Source organism: Tripterygium wilfordii, chromosome 11 (genome assembly GCF_013401445.1).
Source record: "Tripterygium wilfordii isolate XIE 37 chromosome 11, ASM1340144v1, whole genome shotgun sequence".
In the NCBI taxonomy this organism is placed as follows: Eukaryota; Viridiplantae; Streptophyta; class Magnoliopsida; order Celastrales; family Celastraceae; genus Tripterygium; species Tripterygium wilfordii.
The window spans coordinates 11,840,674-11,864,807 of NC_052242.1; the positions used below are offsets into that span (position 1 = coordinate 11,840,674).

General features: G+C 35.3%; 3 protein-coding genes across 3 annotated transcripts; 1 reads left to right on the forward strand and 2 right to left on the reverse strand.

The window, feature by feature from the left end:
* Positions 1-2,593, reverse strand: LOC120009775 (transcription factor RSL2-like). Its single transcript, XM_038860471.1, has 4 exons — positions 1,249-2,593; positions 928-1,164; positions 683-814; positions 1-583 (listed from the first exon to the last, which is right to left on the reverse strand). Exons 1-4 carry the CDS (start codon positions 1,930-1,932, stop codon positions 491-493), a joined length of 1,146 nt encoding a protein of 381 aa, XP_038716399.1. The 5' UTR covers positions 1,933-2,593; the 3' UTR covers positions 1-490.
* Positions 2,594-10,910: 8,317 nt separating this feature from the next.
* Positions 10,911-16,337, reverse strand: LOC120009570 (adenine phosphoribosyltransferase 1-like). Its single transcript, XM_038860211.1, has 7 exons — positions 16,056-16,337; positions 15,739-15,855; positions 15,525-15,635; positions 14,325-14,417; positions 13,376-13,525; positions 12,981-13,039; positions 10,911-11,302 (listed from the first exon to the last, which is right to left on the reverse strand). The coding sequence occupies exons 1-7, from the start codon at positions 16,240-16,242 to the stop codon at positions 11,255-11,257; spliced, it is 765 nt and encodes a 254-aa protein (XP_038716139.1). The 5' UTR covers positions 16,243-16,337; the 3' UTR covers positions 10,911-11,254.
* Positions 16,338-21,075: 4,738 nt separating this feature from the next.
* On the forward strand, positions 21,076-22,066 carry LOC120008434 (zinc finger protein ZAT10-like). The gene has a single exon (XM_038858751.1). It carries the CDS (start codon positions 21,185-21,187, stop codon positions 21,878-21,880), a length of 696 nt encoding a protein of 231 aa, XP_038714679.1. The 5' UTR covers positions 21,076-21,184; the 3' UTR covers positions 21,881-22,066.
* Positions 22,067-24,134: the final 2,068 nt, after the last annotated feature.

Sequence of the window (24,134 nt, forward strand, 5' to 3'; positions counted from 1 at the left end):
TCGATTTTACTAATGTGAATATTTCATACAAGATGGCGAGGCACAGGCAAGATCCAAAAAACAGTTTTTGTTCTTCAAGAAAGTCTCGCACATCTTGTTTGAAAATTTCGCATGGTATTAGAGCCATTCGTTGTTCTACACGCTGCAACTCTGTTCAGTCAATTACACCATAAATTTCTGACAGTAAAATTGAGTCATTACATCGTTAAGTTCAGTCACCGGGAAGATCATCGGGGGGAACGGGAACGGGAACGGGAACCACTTGACTGCCTCCGAGCAGTTGCAGTGGCTACTTAATAGGGAATGTAAGAAATAAGAATCATACGATTATATATCAAGTACTGCACTTGGTGATTGAAAAAGGAACTTTATTCAACTTAACCAGTCATTACAAGTTGTACATATCTATTACCTATATATATATTATCCTTTTCTTTTTATCTGTTGAAAAAACAAATTCCGAAAAAATGTCATGTTGCTCCATCCGATATCATAGAAGCGAAGACAACTTCTGATTGAGTCCAATATCAAGGCCATTATAAGCAATAGGTGCATACATCCATAGATCATCATGGCTCAAGAGCTGCAAAAGACAGAGTTCAAGAATTAGAAAACATGTTTTATGCAAAAAATTTCTGCAGCATTTTTGTACTAATCAATGCAACATTAACTTTGTTATTACCTTGATTTGGACCTGCAAGAACTTGACATACTGGACTGCCTCTTCAAGCATTGTGCTAATGTCGACCTTTGTTCCGTTAGGAACGAGGTTCTGTAAAATTCTCAGTCGCTCGTTAATTTTCTCTCTCCTTTTCTGTAAGATATGGTAAAACATGTCAAGTTATTGAATCTAATAGGTCGAATATGATTGAACAAGCCATGTGAATCTCAGAACATTCTTGTGCATGCTGAATGAAGCTATCTTACCCTTGCATAAAGGCTTTGAGGATCTGTTGCTGACCCTCTACTGGCCCTTTTTCTCCCGCTAGAATTGGGAGCTTTTGATTCTTTCGCCTCGGAATTCATCCCTTCATTGGACTCCTGAGAAGCATTATCATCCTCAGAATTGTAGCTAGTTCCAGAATTGCTGTCTAATTCATCCTTGTTATTTGGTGAGGGGTTCTGGTTCTTCTTGGACCTTACATTCCTCCTATTCTTCTGCACCTGTATTTAGACATTAAAATAAGAACTATGCCCAGGCCAAAAATAATTCATTTTCAGTTTCAAGCTTCAGAAATTTTCACTTACATCTCTTGATACTCGTGGCTTTTTCTGCAGGTTCTCGTGCAAATTTGTGTTGAAATTGTTTCCTGCATTAATGTGCAAATCTGCATCAATTTTTCTCTTGAGTTGCAATGCCTCGACCGAAACGGCAATAGCTGCAGGGTCACTACCATCCATATGCATACTCATATCTTCATTGTCATAAGATGTTTCTTCAATTACCATGTCAGGGAATGAGAAGACCATTTTTTCCTCATCCATGAAACAGGCATTCGTGGACATCAAAACATCATTAGTAGCCGATGTAATGGAATCCCCAAGAAGAAAGGTTTCATTACTTGAATTGGGAATACTGCTCTGACCAACACTCTGAAAATTGGAGTAAAGAATATTGCAAAAATAGAACAAACTCTCATTAGCATCACCCACACTCACATCAGCATCTGTAGTTGTGGGGCAAAAACTTAACGGGGTCGTCAAGTTCAGTTCCTTATCATGCTCGATAAAATTCGAACAATGACCGAGAAACTGTGACGTGAAATCTTCACAAAGATCTTCTGAGGAGAACATTTTGGTAAAGAATTCCCATTCTCCATCAGGAAAAGCACCTACAGACTCCATTGTGACTTTTCTACGAACAGTTAGAAGGCTTAGAGAAGGAAAATGTGCTTCTGTGTATTGCTTGAAGACAAACACAAAAACTAACATATATATATACCCAATCCCTCCAAAGAATGTTAGTGATGATGCTAAACAGAATTGAATTGTTAACTCCTAATCATTGCTCATTCTGTAGGTCCCAAGTACCAGACCAAGAACAACTCATAGTAGGACCAAGTTCATGCAAATGATTGATTAAAATAAAACCAGAAAATTCAATGGCTTTTAAATATCTGAGACTACTAACACTACGAGAGGGTATAAGGAAAATGTATGTTTAAGAGAAGAAGATGACAAAATGTAGTTTGGTAGTTAGACTAACGAAAGCGAAAGCATGAGGAGGAAGTAATTGAAAATGTCAAGAACGTGGAGAGAGTCTTGTATGTGATCATTATAATAATAAACAAAGAATGAAGCAGCAGGACGGCCGGCTAGAGATCGTGGCGATGAGTCTTTTGGAGATTAGACAGAACTTCGACACGGCGGCCACTGTACTGGTTCTTTGTCTGCCCAGATGGATCCAACTCGAGCTCTTCCTCAGTTTCAAACTCCAAAATATTGTACAACGAAATGAACTGTTAATCTATTTCACTGCTAGCTGCTTCTACTTGTATATCGCCTATCTCTGCTATAAAATGTTTATACATAAAGACGAGTTGTTTGATACAGAAGCCAGCCTTGTAACATGGACACTCAAATGACTTAAATTGTTCTCTTAAATTGTGTCGAATTTCTTTGTCCTTGGTTTTTCCTTGAGATTGTATTTTCTTCTTTGGTAATTAGTACGGATGTAACCATGTATGATAACCTAATGGCTAATTGGTGAATCTTTGGGATCTAGGTCAAATCATCTTATGAATTTGGGATATCATAGGTTTGATTCCCACTAGGAACTAGGAGTTTACCCTTGTGGCGCGTTATGTTTTGACCTAATTATTTATTATTATCACATAAAAAATTTACATGTGTGTAAACCTAACAGTCCGAATTTAGGTATGTTGAGAGAGTGAAGCTATTTTAGTATCAAAAAAGTTACTCTAAGCGAAAAGTATGTGATTAAAAACATTGGAAAATATCGGATGATCGTGGAATGAAGAATATTAGGGATGCAAACGGTCGGTTTTTTGGCATGAATTAATCCGCTATGATTATTTTGGTTATTTCTTAACCGCCCAAAAGAATATGTAAAAGTTACGATCTAAGCGAATAAACAAAGTGAAAAGAGATTTAGGAACAGACACGTACAGATTACCCATGTCAGAAGCAAGAGACCCAGCTGTGAAGATCTTCATCAGAAAAAGAAAACAAGATTAATGATTTAAAGATCCATCTAGATTGCCTGAACTGAGCCACAAACACATACACAACAAAAGAACTCAGCCCCCCCAGATACTCCGCCGATCCTGACGCGGTTTTATTTTATTCCACGACAAGTTCCAACTTCCAACTTTTGATTGTTAAAACAGAGATTCAAATAAAAAAGATGGTTCTTCTTTCTGGAATTTGCGCCGGCCATTGCACGACCCTTTCAAAAGAAGCTTAGAGCCACTCAAAATCCCAAACTATAAGGATCGTAGAAGAGAATATTATCTGCCCAAACCAAACCTCTACAATATTGTGAGGATCAAAATCTCCATAATGTTATTTTTATTATTATTCATTAGTTTCTCCCATGCTTGCACGATTTAAGTTCAAAGAGTTGTCTTTCGCTGTAATTGTGGAAACCTTAACATCATGACCTAGAATGACACCTCTTTTTGTCTTTTTGTCTTTTTGTCTTGGGTCTCTTTTTATTTTTATTTTATATCTAACATCTTTCGACATTTTTACGCCGGACTATATATTCTTATGAGTAGTGCAGTGACAAGAAATCGTATGCCCCATTTCTGCAGGCCCATCACCCTTCGACATGTACGATTCTCCTAACCATGACCTTATTGTATTTCTCGGTTTATGACCTCTTGACTCACCTTGACGTCGACATTCCCGTAACCTCGACCGAGACCTTGGGCTTGTTTGGGAATGCTATGAGGTGCTGTGAGGTGTGGTGTGGTGCTGTGAGTTATAAAACTGTGGTGCTGTGAGGTGAGTTGAAACGTAAAAAACTGTTTAGCGCATCACTTTTAAAACTGTGGTGCGGTGTTGTGAGGTGCGTTTGGCGTATCTAAATTACGGTTATATTAGATGACTAATAATATTAATATAAAATCACTTAAGGTTTACATTGTACATTAATCTAAAATAAAATAATTGACCTAATTTGATTACGTAAGACAATTCAACATATATTGTAAGCGTTTGGGAGTGCTGTGAGGTGTGGTGAGCTGCTGTGAGGTAAAAAGCTGTGGTACTGTGAGGTGAGTTGGAACGCAAAAGCTGTTTGACGTGTCACAAAAAACTGTGGTGCTGTGAGGTGTGTTGTAACTGAACACAGTTGCAACACACTGCCAAACTCATACCTTGACTCTCGGTGTCTCATCACCTCAACCCTAGGTCCTATGTCAGTCCTTTCATATTGATATGACATTCACATTACCTAGTATATCCCCGAAAGTAATCTCGATACTCGAGTCAATCTCGCTCCTGACAGCAAAAGCCTTTATCACAGATATCTCTCCACCATACTTGTTGCATCAGACTTTACTTTTGACACCCCACTGGTAGTGACGAATCCATGATCTAAAGTCTAAACTCACTAGGGGCACAATTAAATAGCGGGGGTCCGGGGGTGGCGCCCTTGAATTTTTTTTGGTTAAACATTAAACAGGCAAATACAAAATACATTTGTAGACATATCTGAGCGGCTTGCCACCTAAGCTAGTCTCAGTTATAAAGATTCATTGATGAATGATGACCAATTCAATCATCTCATCTTGCAAGTGAGCCGTTGGTTGAACGGTAATCACATTACATGTAAAGGATCATCCACCCAGTTGGTAGTGGGTTCGAATCCTAACTCTCCTCAAATCCTTGTTTCAAAAAAAAAACCATCATCTCATCTTTAACTGAAAGATTATTCTCCTTCTCCTTTAAACTCATTTTCCTTCGATCTTTGATTTCTTAGTTCAATTTTTTTTTTTTTTGATAATCTTAGCTCAAGTTGAAGAAGTTATTTTTGTCAATCATTATCAGATTTATTACAAATTTTATGTGGGTAAGGATCCTACTAAACCGCCTCTTCTAATATGTCTAGTGTCTTTAAACCTTATCTCTATCATCATTTTCAACGAGTTCTTAATAAAGTGAAATAAATGTGCACATGCGTTTTTTCGGTCCTCAATTTGTTTTTGGCGTGAATTTCGAAGACGACTTTTATTTAGTCAACGATATTGTACATGCACCTTAGCAGCTAATTAGCTCGTGATTGGATCAAATTTTATTAAGAAATTGATTATGTAAAAGTCTTAATTATACGAAATTTAATACTCCCTCCGTCCCGTTTTAATTGTCCCCTTCAATTTTACACACAGTTTAAGAAAGTGGATTACTCCTCTTCAATTTGACATTTATACCCTCATTTATTGAGTTGGTTGTTAAGCTCTTCTAGCTTTTCAATTTAAGGATAAATAAGGGTAAGATGAGAAAAATGGATGAAATTAGTTTTAATTAATGGAAATGGGCAATTCATTTTGGGACATCCCAAAAAGTAATAGAGAACAATTAAAATAGGACGGAGGGAGTACTAAGAAAGTAATTATTGTTAGAAGACTTCTTTCCTTTAAAAATGAAGGAAAATGATAATGAATGATCTTAGGGCACTCGATAAGGATGAAAAAAAGAAGTGTATTGAATCTGAAAATATATTTATTTTAAATTTAAAAAAAATTAAGAGAGTATTCATGATACCCGTTATCAATATCAAAATACATATTGTGATATGTTGTTGTAGCTAATCCTTAACAAAGCGTCCTTAAGACGACACCCGTTATCAATATCCAAAAATAAATAACGTATCTCGTATTACAGTTGTAATGCCATAAATATTCACAAGCCTAAAACCTCCTATACAATACAATATAGATGTGAAAGGTATATATTGAAATCTCTACACTAAAATTTATACATGTTAATTTATCTACATTATTTGTTGTGGTTTTGTTATGCTTATTATATAATGAAATTTATCTACAGTGCTTATAATATATAATAACCATAACAAAACCACAATAGATGATACAAATAAATGTAGTGCAAATAAATTTCAATATATACTAACCATAATAAAACTACAACAGATAATGCATATAAATTAATGCAAATAAGTTTAGTGCAGAATTGTATCTATACGATTCACAACTCCGATGTGTAAACTTTGAGTCTTGATTTGACATTTAAAATATTCGAATCTCTAAAAATATATTAGATGTAATTCTATGGATCTTAGAGTCTTGTTTTGAATGCCTTGAAAATCGTCTCAATTGGAGCTATAATAAGTGAGTTATGACTATCTGAACACACTAAAGTCAATAACACAGTTCTGATGCGCAAACTTTGAGCCTTGATTTGACATCTAAAATATTTGAATCTCTAAATATGTATTAGATACAATTATGTGGGTTTCAGAGTATTCTTTCGAACATCATAAAAATTATCTTAATCAAAACTCAAACGAGTGAGTTAGCCATCTGAACACATTGATATCAGAAATACATCTCTGATATGCAAACTTTGAGCCTTGATTTAACTTTTAAAATGTTTGAATCTCCATAAATGTATTAGACATAATTCTTTGGGTATTCGAGTCCTCTTTCGAATGCCATAAAAATCATCTCAATCAGAGCTCACAAGTGAGTTATGACTGTCTGATCACACTAACGTCAAAAAGATATTTGATCGTTAAAATTTGGAAGTAAAATAAAGATTGAGGGTACTTTGGTTAATAAAAAAAGATATTCTAAATAATTTGTTCCCAATGGAATAAATCTTATCTGCTTGTAAACTATTTGTTATAAAATTAAAATGGATCTATTGGAATAGAAGTTTGTTTTGAGGCATTAAAACATTTATATAGCAAAGCAAAGTTAAATTATGTCAACAAATATATTCTTACTCAAATTAATCCAAGTTTAGTTATTCTATTGAATTGAATTAAACCTACGAATTAACTTAACTCATTAACATAGAATAACATAATAAAAAATATTGCCAATCATAAAAGTATTCATTTGACCATATTTTTGGAGAATATAGAAGAGCCCGAGTCAATAAATGACACATTTGAATTTTACACGAGTGGAGGATCATTATTCCTACTAAAAGAGACTATACTGTCTATACCACGCAAAATATATATTTATATATTATAAACCATTTACACTAAAATCTAAGCTTCTAAAAATGAGTATTTATTTTTGTGGATGCAGAAATCGAGCTTTCTTACCTTCACATTTCAGTCCAACTAAGGTATTGTGCGCTTTGAACCCTTCTCGAACCCGCAATATTATCTGAAAAATATTCTTATAGCAAAGCAGGCACCACATTAAAGTCATTATTCTATGTACTGGTAGCCATTACCAATGCGCTCCATGTTGCAATAGATAAGGGCGTATAAAATTTTGTGCTCGAGATGGACTTAATTACTGTAGTTATGTACACTTCATTCAACAAGCCAAATTGTTAATGCACACATTGGGGGTGATTTTTTGTCAGTAGGTGCGACGAGATCAGAAAAGTTCGGCAACTCACACTCTCGCCCATTTATCAAAAAACATATGTGGTTTAGGAGTTTGGATACATAAATACCCGGTGAAAATTCACTCTCTAGTGGAGAAAGAATCTATCCAAAGCTGTAACATTTTTTATCAATGAAAATTATTTCTTACTAAAAAAAATGGAAGTAATTAAGTTATAAATAATCTATAATCCCATTATATTTCACACTTATTTTTGATGATTATGTGATAGTGTTGGTTTTCCACATTAATTATTTTGACCAAAAACTATTGGATTCTCTCTAAAAATATCATTAATCAAAAGACAAAAGCGCTTACTGATCATGCATGAAAGTGGATGGATATTGGTGGTAATCAAAACTAATTAATTAATGTAGTATTAGTTAATTAAGTACAACACCAACAACTACAAAAAAAAAGTATTAATTAGGCCCAATCCCTAATAGAATCATTAGGGACTGTTTAAGAGATAAGTACAATAGTCTACTCTTGAAGTCAATGAGGGCTATATTAATATGGACAATATAATATTTAATTCATCCAAATGTCAAATACTAAAAATATTCATTACTTCCTTGAAGTCAATACTATTCTAATTTATTATTAGCATGCCATTTACTTAAATCATTTTTAATTAGAATGAATTATCTACTACAATATTTTAATAAAATGCATAAAAATTAAATTATATTCATTATTGTAAAGAATAAAATAATTAATTAATTAAGGCACTGTCAACTCCACATTCAGTTAGGGAAAAGGCAGTAGTACTCCAAATTAATCTTATTTGGTCTGGTTGATGACTGATAGCCTCATTTATTGTGCAAATTAATTACTATTGATTGTAGGTCCTTCCAACTAGGAAGTCCAAGCATTGTTCATACAATATAGCTGATAAATAGTGACATAATTCTTTTTTATTTATTGACCATAGTTAACTAAATTAATTATTTTATTGATAATTTGTCATTATCAGTCTCTGACGGTGTACATACAAGACAAGTTTTCAACAAAGCATTCTTTAAAAAAGGGAAAATTCTAGCCCGATACCACTTGTGAAACTTTTGAACACTTAAATTCAGTCCAAAAAACTTTATCCCCCAAGGTATCACTAGTATACTAATTACCTTCTTACCCTTGTCTTCTTCCTCTCACAATAACTACATTTCTCTTCTCTTTCTCTCTCCTATCTCCTTACTGTTGTCGATTGGTATCCAACCTAAACTGAAACTCACATCACCATTTGGACTCCCTTCACTGAGATGCACAATGCCCAACCATATTTGGACCAAAACGACCACCAAAAAAAGAGATGAGAGAGAAAACAAATGTAATTATAAGAGAGAGAATGCAATGTGAGAGAGAAAGATGCAAAAATGAGAGAGATGTAGTAGAGAGAAGATGTAGTGAGATGAAAGAGAGATGTAGCATAGAGAGAAAGTAACAAGAGAGAGAAACCATATTAGATTTAAACCATTTGGAAAAAATGACAAAAAAGAAACTAGATAAAATTTAAATGATTTAAATAATTATAAAAAAATACAAAAAATGGACTTATGAGTGATAAAGTTTTTTGGAGTTGACCTAGATATCCAACAATTTTGAAATTGGTATTAATTTGTTATTTTCTATTAAAAACAAAGAAATAAGATAATACAATCGCTTTAAGAAGTGCCCAATGAAGTATGAACGAGCTTGATTAAGAAAATTTAATAATGAATTGGTCTTCAACAAGAGGTATGAATTTGGTCTTATTTATGAAGAAGCAAATTGTGCTACGAAGTAGCATGCATTTGACACTAATATTTGGTTGATTATAATTTTTTTTAAGTCAATTATTTGACTATATTATTAATTTTATTGCGTCTCATAATTCATTTTTTTTTTTCATTTAGCTCTTGGTGCAATATGAAAGGCAAGAAGCCTATGAAACATTGGATATGCTACCCCTCAATATAAAATGTTGATTTTCTCTAATAGATTAAACTTTAGGGGAATTTCACAATAAATTAAGTTAACCCAAAGGAATAGTCGTGCCTAGAAGTGTAATGTGGGCCGGCCTGCCTCAATACGACCCACATGGTGACCCGCTGTCGCGAAGTTGAAAATATTTTTGTACGTTATTAATAGTGTTATAATATAATAAAATTAGTGTTATTAATTGTTGTTACTTAAATAACAATACTAATTAAAATCAAAATATATTAATGTAATATTTTCCTATGACAATTAATATATATTAGATTGAACATTGAACATTTAAGCTTATGACAATTACATTAAATATATTAATTTAAAATACTAATTATTGCAATTGAGTCATTGAGTGGCAATGACTTTGCATGTCCCTGACTTCAGGTTATGGGTTTTAGTCTTACCTCCTCCTAAATATTCATAAAGGAGGTGCGTGGGCTTGGTTTGTGCCTCCTACGTATCATTAGAACAATCATTATTCCGACTTTTTCGTTTATTTCCTCTACGAATGACTCGATCCCATAAATCAATTAATAAAGAGTATTAATATCAATGTCGAGACGCATAAGCTCTTTAAGTACAGTCTAATCACGGACAACTTTTAGTGGAGTAGTGTAGCTTTGTTCAGTAATAACCACATCTTCCAAATCTACAAGCGAACCGTCAGGAATCTAAAGAAGAAAATTGTAATGATGCGCCATTCATATTTCTAAAAATCCAACCTAGTTGAGCAGCTTGGACTCCTCTGGGAAGAAATGTGGTTGCACCTGATATCGGACACCATAACAGATCAACGTATTTGAAGGCATAATGATTGATGATGGAGAGAAATTAGAGAGGTGTGATAGATTATAGAGTTTGTGGTTAAAAATGTTTTAATTGAGTATTAATTGTAGATGTCATGTGGACCATACGTCCTCATAAACTACGCATTTATAGTTGTTATTAATGGTATTTTGATAGTTTAATGTTATTTAATTTTTATTTAAATGAGTTGACAAAATTGCTTCCAAAACTAGAGTTATATTATAGTTGTTATGGGGGCATTGTAGACATTTCAAAACAAAAGAGGCAAGCAAGCTAGCAGTTACTTTACCAGCTGGGCTGGAAATCCCAACCCAGCCCGTGACGCGTAATTCAATTCGGCCGAGCCATCCCAGGCTAACGGGCCTCCGGCCCGTTTGCCACCTCTAGTCTGGCCTTCAGAAATAGGTAGGAAAGACTCCACACACAAGCCGAAAAGTGAGTCTCAGCAAGACAACTCAAGTAAAAGACATTCACGAAATATATATGGTTTATAATTGTTCCCAGCTCAGCTGGCAGTTCTGCATAAATCAGAGACATTCGTTCATATTTCCATGAGGCTGCAACAGCAAAAGATAAGTAGAACCCATATCAAGAAGCATGTTGATCAAGCCATTATGGCTAAAAAGCATTGTGTTCGTCATGGTATAAGTTTATGCTGTAAAGTTTTACATCATACAAATCAGGCGTTAAAATTTGTCATACCCACAAGAAAGAACAGGCACTAGAACTAGTCGCAAACCGGAACCAAATTACAGACACTCGTTTTTGATGGTCACCATTTACAGAACTTCCGCACCAGCAACAAACCATTTATTACCAACAATGCCTCCTTCCTTCAATCAAGCCAAATTGATAGTTCTCTAGCCTTGTGCAAATCTCAAACAACTATTATTACAGTAGGCAAGAAACATGCGGATCTAGCTCACAAGAACAAACAGGGGTTTGTCTCCTAACCTTTCACGACCCTGATATAAGCCAAACAAGCGCATCAGGATATACATTCATACATGTAAATTCAGATGTCAACCTTATTCATGGTTAATGGCCAAACAAAAAATTGCAGAAAAGTTACAATCGATCTAGGCTAAATACGTGAGGTACCAAGAATCTTTAGGAAACAGTATTTACTATGGTTTCAAAAGATTTCTTTTTTCCTTTACCTTGTGCTAAACGTTATATAGTGTGGCTACAAAACACATAAGATTGACACCTTATAAGTTACAGTGTGGCTAAGAGAACAGATGCGATAAGAAATGATTTCATTCTGAAGATAGTCGGGGCAGTTTTGAGGTAGGTGGAAGAGAGAGGCAAAAATAACGTCCCAAGGGCAGTGCAAAAGATATGCCAACCAGAATAGAGGTCATAACTTGAATAATAGCCAATGCAGAGGAGAAATTTTCACTTAACATCAGTGACAGATCCAATGCATGCCCACCCTCAACTTTTGACAAAAAATTATCAAATATACTACTAAATGGTCCAAATTTCAAAATAAGCCCATTTATTTTTAATAAAATCCTAATAGTTTTCTTTTAAAAAAATTATTTAGTAGTTCTTTTGTACATATAGTTGAAGTTTTAGAGATTTGATCTCTTGAACTTGGAAATTAGATAGCAAGATCCTCATATTAATAAGTGAATTTTTTTATTATTTTCTTGTTGACGTGTTAGTAAATAGTCCTAAAAATTTTTCGAACCCCCGTTAACCTCTGCCCTAATTCCTATAAATTCCTAGCACTGCCACTAACCAAGCCCACCCTTAAAACAATTTTCTAGATCCACCCCTGCTTAACATACTCAGTTTGGCTACACAGGAATCATACATTCAATCTCCACTCAACCAATCTTCATAAAAAGAAAAGAAAAGTTATTGAAGCATGAAAAAGAACTAATATAACTGAGATGCTATTAAGTCAGTGGGCACTCTCCCTTAAATGATAACTAGCCACTACAGGGCTAGAAACTAATGTCTCCTAAAAGAAACTTAGACATCCTACATTTCTCAGCTCTATAAAAGCCAAGTGTTAATGAGATCCATTTTTCACTCTCCTTCCGTTTGTAAATCATGGGAATATTATATACAATGCAATATAACAAGCAGAGACTGTGTCACCATTCTTCCCACCACTTTTCCTTTGAAATTTATAACTTCACTTATGACATTTTATTATACATGATATTTTACCATTGTCAAACTTTTACTTAATTTTGTTTTTACATATGTCCTTGATTTTACAGGGATATACGGAGTAGTACACGTCTCCTATTATGAAATTCCTTCATCAAACAATCTTTCATCACTCGAAGACTGAAATACACAGGGTTTTTTTATTCACTGTGGATGGAGATTGAACCCCTACCTAAGTGCAGGATGGGGAGGAGTTTGACCACTTGCTTGGTGGCGCACCACAAGGACTGAAATCCATATTAACATTAGATATAATGCTTAGGACCATAGAACTGCCCGATTGAACATAGTGAGCTATGATAAAGAGAGAATATATTCTCAACAATTTAAAGTTCTAGTCATTAAGTAGGTTACTCGACAAAATTGTCAAGGGCCACACTAAAGCTCAAGGTAAGCCAAAAAAATTGGAGCTATTTCATAACTTAGGTAAAGATTCTCTTAAGATTCAGGACATACCTTGAGCTCTGGTAATTCAATAACACAGGCACACTCGACAACTTCAACCCCAACACGCTCTGCATAAACAAGTGGTATGATGTGAGCAAGCACAGTCTTATAAATCTAACAAGAAAACAAAAGCACTATCTCCATCAAACAGGTAGTGATAACAGAGAAATTGCCCAAGCTGGTAATGTAACAGTGTAAACAACAATGCTTTGTTCAATGTACCCAACGATTGGTACAACCACCCTTATACTTCAGGGGCATGATAGTAACCCTCTTTCCATGTCAATTGATTAAAGCTTCTCCAAATAATAATTCATGCAAAGGAAAACTAAAAAGAATCACCTTCGATACATAATCATATAGACAAGAAAATACATGTGAAAGAGATCATATTTAAGCACTACCGAGTAGCCTGATTGCAGCACACAATGTCCCTCCAGTTGCAATAAGATCATCTATTATCAAAGCACGCTCTCCTGCTTGAACAGCGCCTACATGCATCTCCATTATGTCTGTTCCATACTCCAATGAATATTCTTCCGAAATAACCTCCCCTGACAAGAAATATAAAAACACATGTAAAAATAAGAAACATAAAAAAAAAAGTAGTCAGAAATTGCAGAAAAATATTTACTAAAATGCATATGGCCATTATAGCATTAAGCTCGTTAGAACAGAATACTACTATGTTTCCTTGAGATATATACTAGTGGACATCAGGTTGAGATCAAGAACTTGAAAACTTAAATTTTAATTATGACTGGTCATTAAAAGAATCAACAATTTCCTTTTCCTGGCAAAAGAGATAACATACTTGTGGAGGAACTGCATTCCAGCTTTGTCACTATTTTTCAGAACTATATTCTGGAGTAATACATATGATTAATAGAAATTGTCTTGGAGTCACTATCATTATCTTGAACAATTATAAGTCAGAAAACAGGCATGCTTCAACTAGTAAAGACACAAAGTTACAATTTGAAGGGCTGAATTCTATAAGATTTGAGGATTGTAAAAATAATGGAGTTTATCTTTTATTCTAACGGAGAAAATAAATCGTTGCATTCTAATAAAGCATGCCTGTTTTCTGACTCATAATTTACACTTTATTGATCATACATGATAAAATTCATGAACTTCTTGATCAAGTTATGGATAAACTCATAAAAACAGAAGCACCTGAATCATCATCAAGTTACTGCAACTTATAAAAGAGCTGGAGCTAAGAATAAATTACAATTGCAATTGTGCTCCCAGATTAACTACCACTATCGCATGCTATGCAAACTTCCAAGAACTTAAAAAGAGTAGACAACTTATGAATAGAAATCAGAAAAAGGTACAATGATATACCAGGCAACTTTTTGGGTTTCCTCATGGGGACAAATTTTGCCCCAATAGCCATTGCAATAGGAGGTCCAAATATAAAACCTCTTGCTTCAATACCTGCATCATGCCATCAATGTCAGACAAATGGAAATTTATCCTACTTTCACTATAATTTAAAGGAAAATATGTGGATAGTTAAAAAGTCAACTGAATGATGAATCAGCATAAGTGCATAACTACCATGTCACAATCTTGTATCCTTACTCCATCATCATAATATTATTTAATTAATCTCTTATTATCGTTGTCATGATCACCATCAAACTGACCAAACTCAAACTCGAGGTAGTGGAATTATGGAATTTACCCACAGAACATAAAAAATGTAGATAAAATCAGTTCACAAAAAAATCAATAAGTTTAATATGCATGAATCAGCACACGCCACACACAGTTAAGAAAATTGATAGTACGGTTAGAATTAAACTGAACTACAAATTAATACTTTCTCAGTGTTTTGAAAAATTTTCTTCCCATTCACAAAGAACTACTGAACCTACTTGGGCAAGAGAACTGGACCAACTGGTTCTTCTTTTCAAACAATGGCAAGCTATTGAAACAGAGAAACTGAGCCATGGGGCTCTCTTACACCAGAATTATACAGTAAAAAAAACTAATAAAATTGAAGCAAATCAAGAGGCACAATCAATTTCCATCCGCTACAATATTTTTCTTACTCACTAAAATATGCTCCTAAAGCCATAATATAAGGCTTCCTATAAATGCATGGTTGATTTTAGTTTCGCTGGTTTCCGAACTCTTGAAGCATTGTTTGTTTCTTTTTCTCTAGATAGTCCAGAAAACAGCGTACAGCCACCACCCAACCTTTTCCTTTTTCCTTGCACAGCCTAAACTCCAGCATATGAGCAGCTCTAACACTCTTGGCATTACCTAATAGAACCCTGAACCAGTTGTACAGTAACCCAAAGACATAAGGCTACTTCATCAAAGGAAAAGAATGTTCTCCGTTTCATTTTTATCGTTTTTGCAGTTAGGGAAAAGTATTCAAGTTCAGGTATCTTTTACGCCCTTTCAACTAATACAATATTCAAAGGACAGAGTAAGGACTCTAGGAGATGCTACAAGAAACAAATCTAATTATAGTTCGCCAATTGCTTTATCTGTGAAACAAAAATGTCTTATCTGTGAGAGAACATGGATCACCTGCAACCACAGAGATATCTTTCCCCTTGTACCTCTCAACAAACAAATCAACAGTGTCCTTGAATGCCTTCGGGTCAAGCAGCAAAGTCGTTATATCTTGAAACAGAATCCCTGCCAAAACAAATTTTCACACAAACATTCTCACATAAGCGTTCCGATTAGCCCTATAAACTAAATAATAACTAAAACGCAAAAGCAGAGAGAGAAAGAGCACCCGGTTTAGGGAAATCTGGGATCACGCGAATTGCAGAGGCGATTCCTGCTACACGAGGATCCTTCCCATCTGTGGCACTTCCAGCCATTTTTCGATCTCCCATGGAGTCCCCACTCACTGCTCAGAAGTCGCACACACGCAGAGAGTGAGGGGAGTACAAGAGAGGCGAAGGTTCATATAATGACTAAATCACCCTTTCCTAAATATCTTTGCCTGAACGTCTTTATTACAATAATTACCACTCTTGACCTTAGTATAATTAATGGCGATAAAATATTGAATATGTAAGCAAAGAAAAAAGACAAAACGCAAGTTACCGGAGCACTGTATAGGGACGAGTACGCGGCGGAGACTCCGCGGGAGAGTCAACGGTAAATGAAGACGAAGAGGAGGAGCAACGGTCAGACCGGAAAGTCGGTTTGGCGACGGAGCAGGGAGTCGCTGTGAGTCGAGTAACGGAGGAGAGACAGAAATTGAGGAGTGTAGAAGCACATTTCTCAGCATCGCTTTGGAGTTTACCGGTGACCGGATCGCAAAAAGAATGCGTATACCCAAATCTTTGTTTTTTCTTTTTCTGCTTTCGTTTATCTTATTGCGTGACTACTGACTATGGTATCCGGGTCAGTTTTTTTTACGTAAATTTATTTGAGGTTAAGTCAACTTTTGATCACTAAAAAATATTCAAAGTTTCATTTTGATCACTCAAATAAAACGTTTCAAGTTGATTATCTAAAGATTTTTTTTATACAGTTTGATTCGGACAGATTTGATGAAATTTAGGACAATCAAAAATTGATGGGACACTTTGACAAAATTCTGGAAATTTCAATTGAATAGTAAATAATTATATAAAATAGAAGAAAAAAATAGAAAAATCTTCGAGATCTCTCAACTTACAAACCCAGACAAATCCGCATAATAACAATTTATTAAAAAATAATAACAATTTAAAAATATTTTTGTCACATCAGCATTGTGAACTGAATCATCATGCCGCGTAAGTAAAATTACAGTTTCATTTAACGTTCAAAGTGTCAAATTAGCATTTGACTACCCTAAATTTCATCAAATTTGTCCGAAAGACCAAATTATATCAAAAAAAAATATTTGGATGACCAACTTGAAACGTTTTATCTTTGGGTGATCAAAGTGAAATTTTGAGTATCTTTCAATGATCAAAAGTTTACTTGACTCAATTTATTTGGTTGGTTCTTGGTGGTTCGATCAATTTTTCCATCGATCCTCCCTCATTGATATACATTTGATAATAACCAATTAAACGGATGGTTTGATGATCGATTTAATTTGGTCCCATTTTTTTTTTTTTTTTGGAGAATCCTGCTACCGACTAATAAGTGACTATGAACGTAACATCAACATGAGTCATGCTGATGTGTTTGTCTCTATCAACTCCAAAGTTGAAACCATCAAAGGCGGGGTTCATGGGGGCTGCTGTAGTTCTGTAGGTCTTTTGGGCTTCAAAACATTTTTTATTTATTTTTTAAAAATTATATATGTGTAGTATTTGGTCTAACGATTCCAACGACATATTTTTTGTTCGAAACAAAAATCAAATTCATCGCGATCGAAACATCGAATGTTTTGAGTTTATATTCGACGGTTCAGAATTGTTATGCATTTTTCACATTAAATTTGATTTTTGTTTCGAACAAAAAATATGTCGTTGGAATCGTTACTCCGAATACTACACTTATATAATTTTTTAAAATAAAAATAAAAATATTTTGCAGCTCAAAAAGAGTTACAGCTGGTGCTGCTGTAGTTATTACTACAGCAGCCCCGAGAACTCTCAAAGGCGTATGTAGTCTCGGAATTTCTTGTCTCTCTTGCTTCTTCGAACTGTCTGAACTGTCTGATTCACACGCGGTTATGATTCGGTGAACTTGTTAATTGGCATATAGAGACATCTTTGGTTTCAATACAGACTTCCATTTGTCCAATTCTCTTGTATTATTGGCGGACTATCAAACAACTCAATCATCGATATAGTAACACACTTACATAATGCACATGTAAAAGCTGTGCGCGTCTGTTTGGTTTCAACGCTATTGACATCCTAGACGTAGGCAGCCTTTTATAGAAGAGTAAGTTAGAAGTACCACATCAATAAGATGTGGAATTACTTTCACTTTATAAGGACAATACCTTCCTCATTACACTAAGAAGACATTTTCTTAATTCTAAGTGAGTTGAATTTTGACTTATGGACTTCGACTTGTAGTAGTTAGGCTAAAAATGAATAAAATCGTGCGGATTCAATGTATCTTCAGAAACTAGACAATCCAAAATGAACAATATTGTTGGAGTCTTCACATTAATTAGGGTGTTAAATGGAAACTCCAATTTTAGTTTGGGGAATTGTAGCAAGAAATTGTTGGGGTATTGGCTGATCAATGATCATGCATGCACTCGAATGGGCCTATATATGGGCTGACAACAAAGGAAATGAAACTATGAGGCTGACTAGACCACTGTACTTGATCTTACCCAAAACCCAAAAACCAGAGAAACGTGCCTAATTGGACCACTAAATTTGAAGACACCTAGCATGAATTTCTACTCGTGCAACTTCCCGAAGTAGAGAATTCAAACATGACAACACCATTTTGCTTGCCAAACAAAAAGAAATCTAAATCTTCTATCTTTGAATCTTTACCCAATTGTCAACCCAACCTCTTACAACACTTTTTTTTTCTTCCCTTATCTAATAAACATGGTAAAAGTGATTCTTTGAACATGTCCTACTAATTTTCATGAAATTAATAACCTTAATTCAACGCAAACCCCCCATTCTTGCTTACCAACTCTCCTGCCTTAAAAGGGCATTCAATTAAACGTGTTGAAATGTAAATGGATAAATTATTTAAAAAGTTGAAAATTTGCTTAACAATATTAATTATTAATTGTCCACATCTTTCTAGAACTACAAAAAAATATTAAGGACGTATCCGATACGTACCATTGCTTGATTCCACCAACAACCCACTAATTAACTTCAATTTTATTTCATATTTTTCGGAAGGGTGCAATGCAATACTGCTCTATTCACAGAGATATATATATAATTACTTTGATTATAAATAAATTCTCAACATGTGACTGACTGACTCTGAAAGAAACAGTGAAACTGTGACCCAAAAAAGCACGTGTTTTTCGTTTTTCATTTTTCATGTAGCTAGTTAATGCTGACGTGACATTATTTGTTTAAATTGGCACCGTAGATATAAATTTTCATGTGATTAAATGCATGTGTTCATCTTTCTGGTGGAACAGCATTCTCATAAACTTTTGTGGACCGAGCTAGTGTGAAGATAGCTTGACAACTAGCAAAAGCAAGACTGGAAAATGGAAACGCCAGCTCCTACTATGCACATAACTTGTGATTCTGGTAGACATGCATGTCATGGAAATTTCCACCTACTTTTTACGTTTATTACTTTGCAAAAAGGAAACGAATATTATAAGATCAGATTCTACCTATTAATTTGTTGATGCAAAATATATACACCTCTAATAAGATGCTAACATATGTCATTATGCAGCTTGGGGAAGAGGAGATCGGGTTGGGGAGCATCTTGGCCAACCCAGATGTCACATCGGCCTAGATTCCTCGATATAACCGAACAGTCATAACCCCTGGAACCCTAGAAGATCAAAATACATTGGGGTACCAAGGAGCACTCATCATCGAACATGAAGGAAATCTACAAGAGATCGATAGTGATTCACCTCTATAAATCTCGCCCACAATCAAGTGCAATCAATAATTCAAAATTCATATAAAATGCTAATTGCACTCAGCTAAATTTCTCTCACATTTTCACCACTACTAACTAAAGAGAGAGCTGAAATCTCAATAGTCTTATTGTCTACAGAGCTAACTTGAGCGTCCCCTGAGTTACAACTCGAAGACTTGAAAACTTACATTTTCTACATGTGCAGATACTATACAATCACTTCCTGATCCCTTGGTCTGATAAACCGATATGTCTGTAGAATGGAGCAGCTGATTATCGAGCAATCAAAGAGTCGGTCCGATTTTTCACGTCATCAATAAATGTTATAATTTATAAATCACGTAAAATCGTTGTCTCTTGTGTTGAATTGATTTTAATTTTGATTATTCTTTTTTTTTCCCGTATCTGTTAATCGTATTGATCGTGACCGTTGATATGTTTCCACACAATACCTTATACAGTGAATGTGACAAAATGGAATCAAGACCCCTACTTTTTTTCGGTGACAAATGGCTGCTTCTTTATTTTCTAAAATATCTAACTTGCTTTTCTTCAGAAATTCAAATCCGGCCCATTGATTTCTTTTTTCTGAGTTTGCTATTGGTTGGATGATATGATGATCAATTTGAGGGGTAGCACTAAGGTCTTAAGCATTTGAGGAACCTGGATGATTCCTGTATCTTCCCTTACCGTTTTGAAGGGATTCTAGATAGAGAGGAAACCCATCGGAACGTGCAAGGTAGTAAACATTTCTCCAAATAAAAACAATTTGAAACCGCCTTTATTTGATGTGTATTTTTATTACTAATAATTCCTACCACGTACGTAGATATTTAGCTAACCAAAGCCATCCAAATGTTAACTATAATTCTTAAAAAAAAATGTCAACTATAATTACAAGTCAATTGTTATGTGCATCATTTAGCGGATTTTATATGTATAGAGCCCACGAATTCCTTTGAATTATATATATTCAACTCAATTGTTGAGATAATAGGAATATCAACTCTCGGAGTCTTTATTATTTACGATTGTTATATATAGAAAATTTGGGTTACCAAAATATCTTAATCCACAAATTGTGACATAATCCATCTTTCTCGTACGATATGTTCCAAATCGTACCATAATCCACCAGCTTAACAATTTTTTCTTAAAAAAACCAACGAACACGTAAGTGGTGGGGACATTTTAATTGGCAATTTGGCAGCCGCTCAGTATGTACCAACATCACACGCCGCGAAGGTCGGCCAAAAACAGAAAAGTCTGCCCGGCTGCTGCTTCGTTCGCGTTTCAACTTTGACTTGGAATCAGTCCCGGAAGACTCAACGTGTTGGGCCCCACATATACACATATACAATATACATCCAGTGTACCACTTCCGACCCTCTCTTAATATTTGACCGACTTCACTCACCCCTTGCCCACCAAGATACCTCACATCCTACTTAAAACGTGCACCACTCCCCTCTTTTTTTACTTATTATAATCCTAACCCCATTCTTACTTTCTCTCCACTTGTCACGCAACTTCCATCTCTTTGCTTCTCCACTCCCCCTTATAAATCCAACCACACCGCCCTTCACACTAACTCAACGCTCACATTCATCTTCAACAACCACACAGCACATCTCCTCTCTCTCTCTCCCTCTCCCTCTCGAGCAAATTACAGTACTCTAAGATCAGATATGGCCTTAGAAGCTCTCAATTCTCCAACAACAGCAGGACCTACCTTCCCCTTCGAAGACCCCAAACTGGGAGAGGCATGGGTGAAGCGCAAGCGCTCCAAGCGTCCACGCCTCGACCATGCTCCCACCGAGGAAGAGTATCTGGCTCTCTGTCTTATTATGCTCGCTCGTGGCACCACTGCCTCGCAGCAGCGTCACTCTTCCCCCGCTCCGCCGCTGCCACCAACTGTGACTCTGGATCAGAAGCTTAGTTACAAGTGTAGTGTTTGTAACAAGGTCTTCTCGTCCTACCAAGCGCTCGGTGGACACAAGGCCAGCCACCGGAAGGGAAGCGATGAGCAATCCAATTCCACCACCACCAGCTCCGCCACCGCGGCGTCTAACGGTAGCGGTAGGGTTCACGAGTGTTCTATTTGCCACAAAAGCTTCCCCACCGGCCAGGCCTTGGGAGGCCACAAGCGGTGTCACTATGAAGGCGGCGACAAAGGCGGCCTAAGGGTTTCTGAAGGTGTCAGTTCCACTGACACTAAATCCAATATCACCAACAGCAGCAGCCACCGCGAGTTCGACCTGAATCTCCCCGCCTTGCCGGATTTTTCATCAGGATTCTTCATCTCTCGTCATGACGACGAGGTCGAGAGCCCACACCCCTCGAAGAAGCCCCGTGTTTTGACGCAGCCCAAGATCGAAGTCTAAATCTAGAAGATTCTAGTAGAGATCGATTAGATTCAAGAACCAATTATTTCTTTCTTCGTCGTTTCAATTCCTTTTGTTAGAACGATTATTTTTTTTTCCTCCGCTGTACATAGCAGCAGCATCTCAGTTTGTACTAGCCAGTGATTATTCAATTAATTTATTCTTTTATTAGAAACAAATTTTATTCTCCTCTATTTTTATCAATTAAGTTAAACTGCGCCGGCACGGCTTGGAAAGCCCATAATCTACGCATATGATGCGCTGGCAGAAACGCGTGATCGGGGAGGGCATGACACATGGATATGAGACTTCGTAAGAACACTTTCAATAGTGCAAATTTAATGGAGCAACAAAAATCAATATTGGGTCCCATCTCTATCACACAAAAAATCAAATCAAACACGTCTCTAAATATAGTCAAATCAACAATACACATTTCCCAATATAACCACATAAACAAAACACAAATCCTTATACATTATTATTTCTCATCCAACATGGAAGCCAATAAAATCTTATGCATTCATGTTGTTCACAATAAAATTACAACAAAACACAAAATCTCAATACAACCAAACCAGCAAAACATGTCTCCTAATACAAACATATCAATAAAACATAACATCTCATATATTTTTATTGGCCCAGCAAAAATAACAACATTACAAATGCTCTAATTGGTTTAAACTTCTAGGGTTCATAATTTGAATAACTTTTAGAGTTCATAATTTGAATTTAATGATTTAGGAGATGTGTTACATTACACAAATTTTTTTTTTATTCTTTTTGCTTTTTTTTCATCATGCAAATAAATTTTAGAGAACTGCAAAACCCCTAATAAATCCGACACTGGCGACAATGACGGTTGTACACTGTTAGCAACCACTGTGTATCCAGCTGCAATACCATGAGGTTTTGTGCATGTTAGCTCATAATTAGTGTGTTAGATTCCCTAACTAATTTGTTTAATTAATTAATTATTTATTTATAATTGAAATAAAGATTTAATGGGGAATTAAGGTGGTGGGTGATGAGGATCAGAACAAACAATGGATAAGAAGGTTAGATGGATTCAGTGTGAAAACTGATTAGGAAGGGTGACAGGTGTACTTACTTGTGAATCTGCTCTTTTTGGTTATGTCAAATTTTACTGCCTTATTATATTCCAAGGAAGATAAGAGAAGTTTTGAATCAGTGATGGTTTGTATAAGGCCAGATACGAGATGGGGTTGCGTACATAAAGTTTTGGTTGTTAAAAATAGGGAAGTGAAAAAAATTTGAGGATGTGTTTTACATGTGCCAAATTAACCTTCTCAACATAATCTATCTATCCTATAGTCAGAAAATATAGAGATTTCTATGAATAGCAATGTCCATTTTCACACTTCTTTTGGGGGTTCAATGGAGGAATACTTCTAGAATTAAATTCAAGTTTGACCATATATGAGAATTGGTCCCGAGTTCAAATGTCAAGGTGTGTTGAGTTTTGGTCAAATTTACCCTTACGACAGGTGAAAAATCTTTATTTGTCATATTGATGCTATGCGAACTTACCAAAGGCAAATTGTCCTCCTCAAAAGAAGGCCATAGTTTTTAGAATTTAGTTTATTTCTTTTATTTATTTTTATTTAATGCTTTGTCCCACCACGCTATGCATCAATTCGTATCGATTGAAGCAGAGCATGGTGGGACAATGCAATTTGATAACAAGGATAGCTTCTACTAGATCAATCCACTAAGAATTGAACAAAGTAGAGTTAGAGAAGAATCTCTTATTTTAATTTAATACAACAAAAGTTGGTCTCTAATGAGAGTTTACAATCTTAAATAGTAGAAGGAAAACAAAACTTAAGGAAACCCTAATTAGATAAAACGAAAATTTTAATTAAATAAAAGCAAATAAAAGAAATAAATTAAAATTTAAAAAAACTCTAACCTTCTTCGAGGAAGGGCAATCTGTCTTTGGCGAATTCGCACTGCCTCACACACATCTAAAATAGATAGTCTCAATTGTGGTCATATATCACACTTCCCTTGAAATTTTAGCCCACATAACGTCTGTTTTGCACTTGAAAACTCAAGTCAATTATAATATAATCTCGATTAAATACTATTTATGTCTGGTCTTGACTTGGGGCCAATGTGATAAATTATGCAATGTGATTGTTGCTTTTGCGTGCATCTTTACGCCAGACGGACTCCAGTACAGAAATGGATAAAATTAATACATCGGATATAATTTTAATTTGTTGCA

Bases quoted from the DNA above. Each gene is read 5' to 3' on its own strand.
- LOC120009775 (XM_038860471.1), bottom strand. From the start codon at position 1,932: ATGTTAGTTTTTGTGTTTGTCTTCAAGCAATACACAGAAGCACATTTT. The intron at 1,165-1,248 runs GTAAGTGAAAAT...GTCTAAATACAG, and splicing joins AGCCACGAGTATCAAGAGAT to GTGCAGAAGAATAGGAGGAA. The intron at 815-927 runs GTAAGATAGCTT...CATATCTTACAG, and splicing joins CTCAAAGCCTTTATGCAAGG to AAAAGGAGAGAGAAAATTAA.
- LOC120008434 (XM_038858751.1), top strand. From the start codon at position 21,185: ATGGCCTTAGAAGCTCTCAATTCTCCAACAACAGCAGGACCTACCTTC.
- LOC120009570 (XM_038860211.1), bottom strand. From the start codon at position 16,242: ATGCTGAGAAATGTGCTTCTACACTCCTCAATTTCTGTCTCTCCTCCG. The intron at 15,636-15,738 runs GTGCTCTTTCTC...TTGTTTTGGCAG, and splicing joins CCCAGATTTCCCTAAACCGG to GGATTCTGTTTCAAGATATA. The intron at 11,303-12,980 runs GTATGTCCTGAA...GGCTTATATCAG, and splicing joins TTGAATTACCAGAGCTCAAG to GGTCGTGAAAGGTTAGGAGA.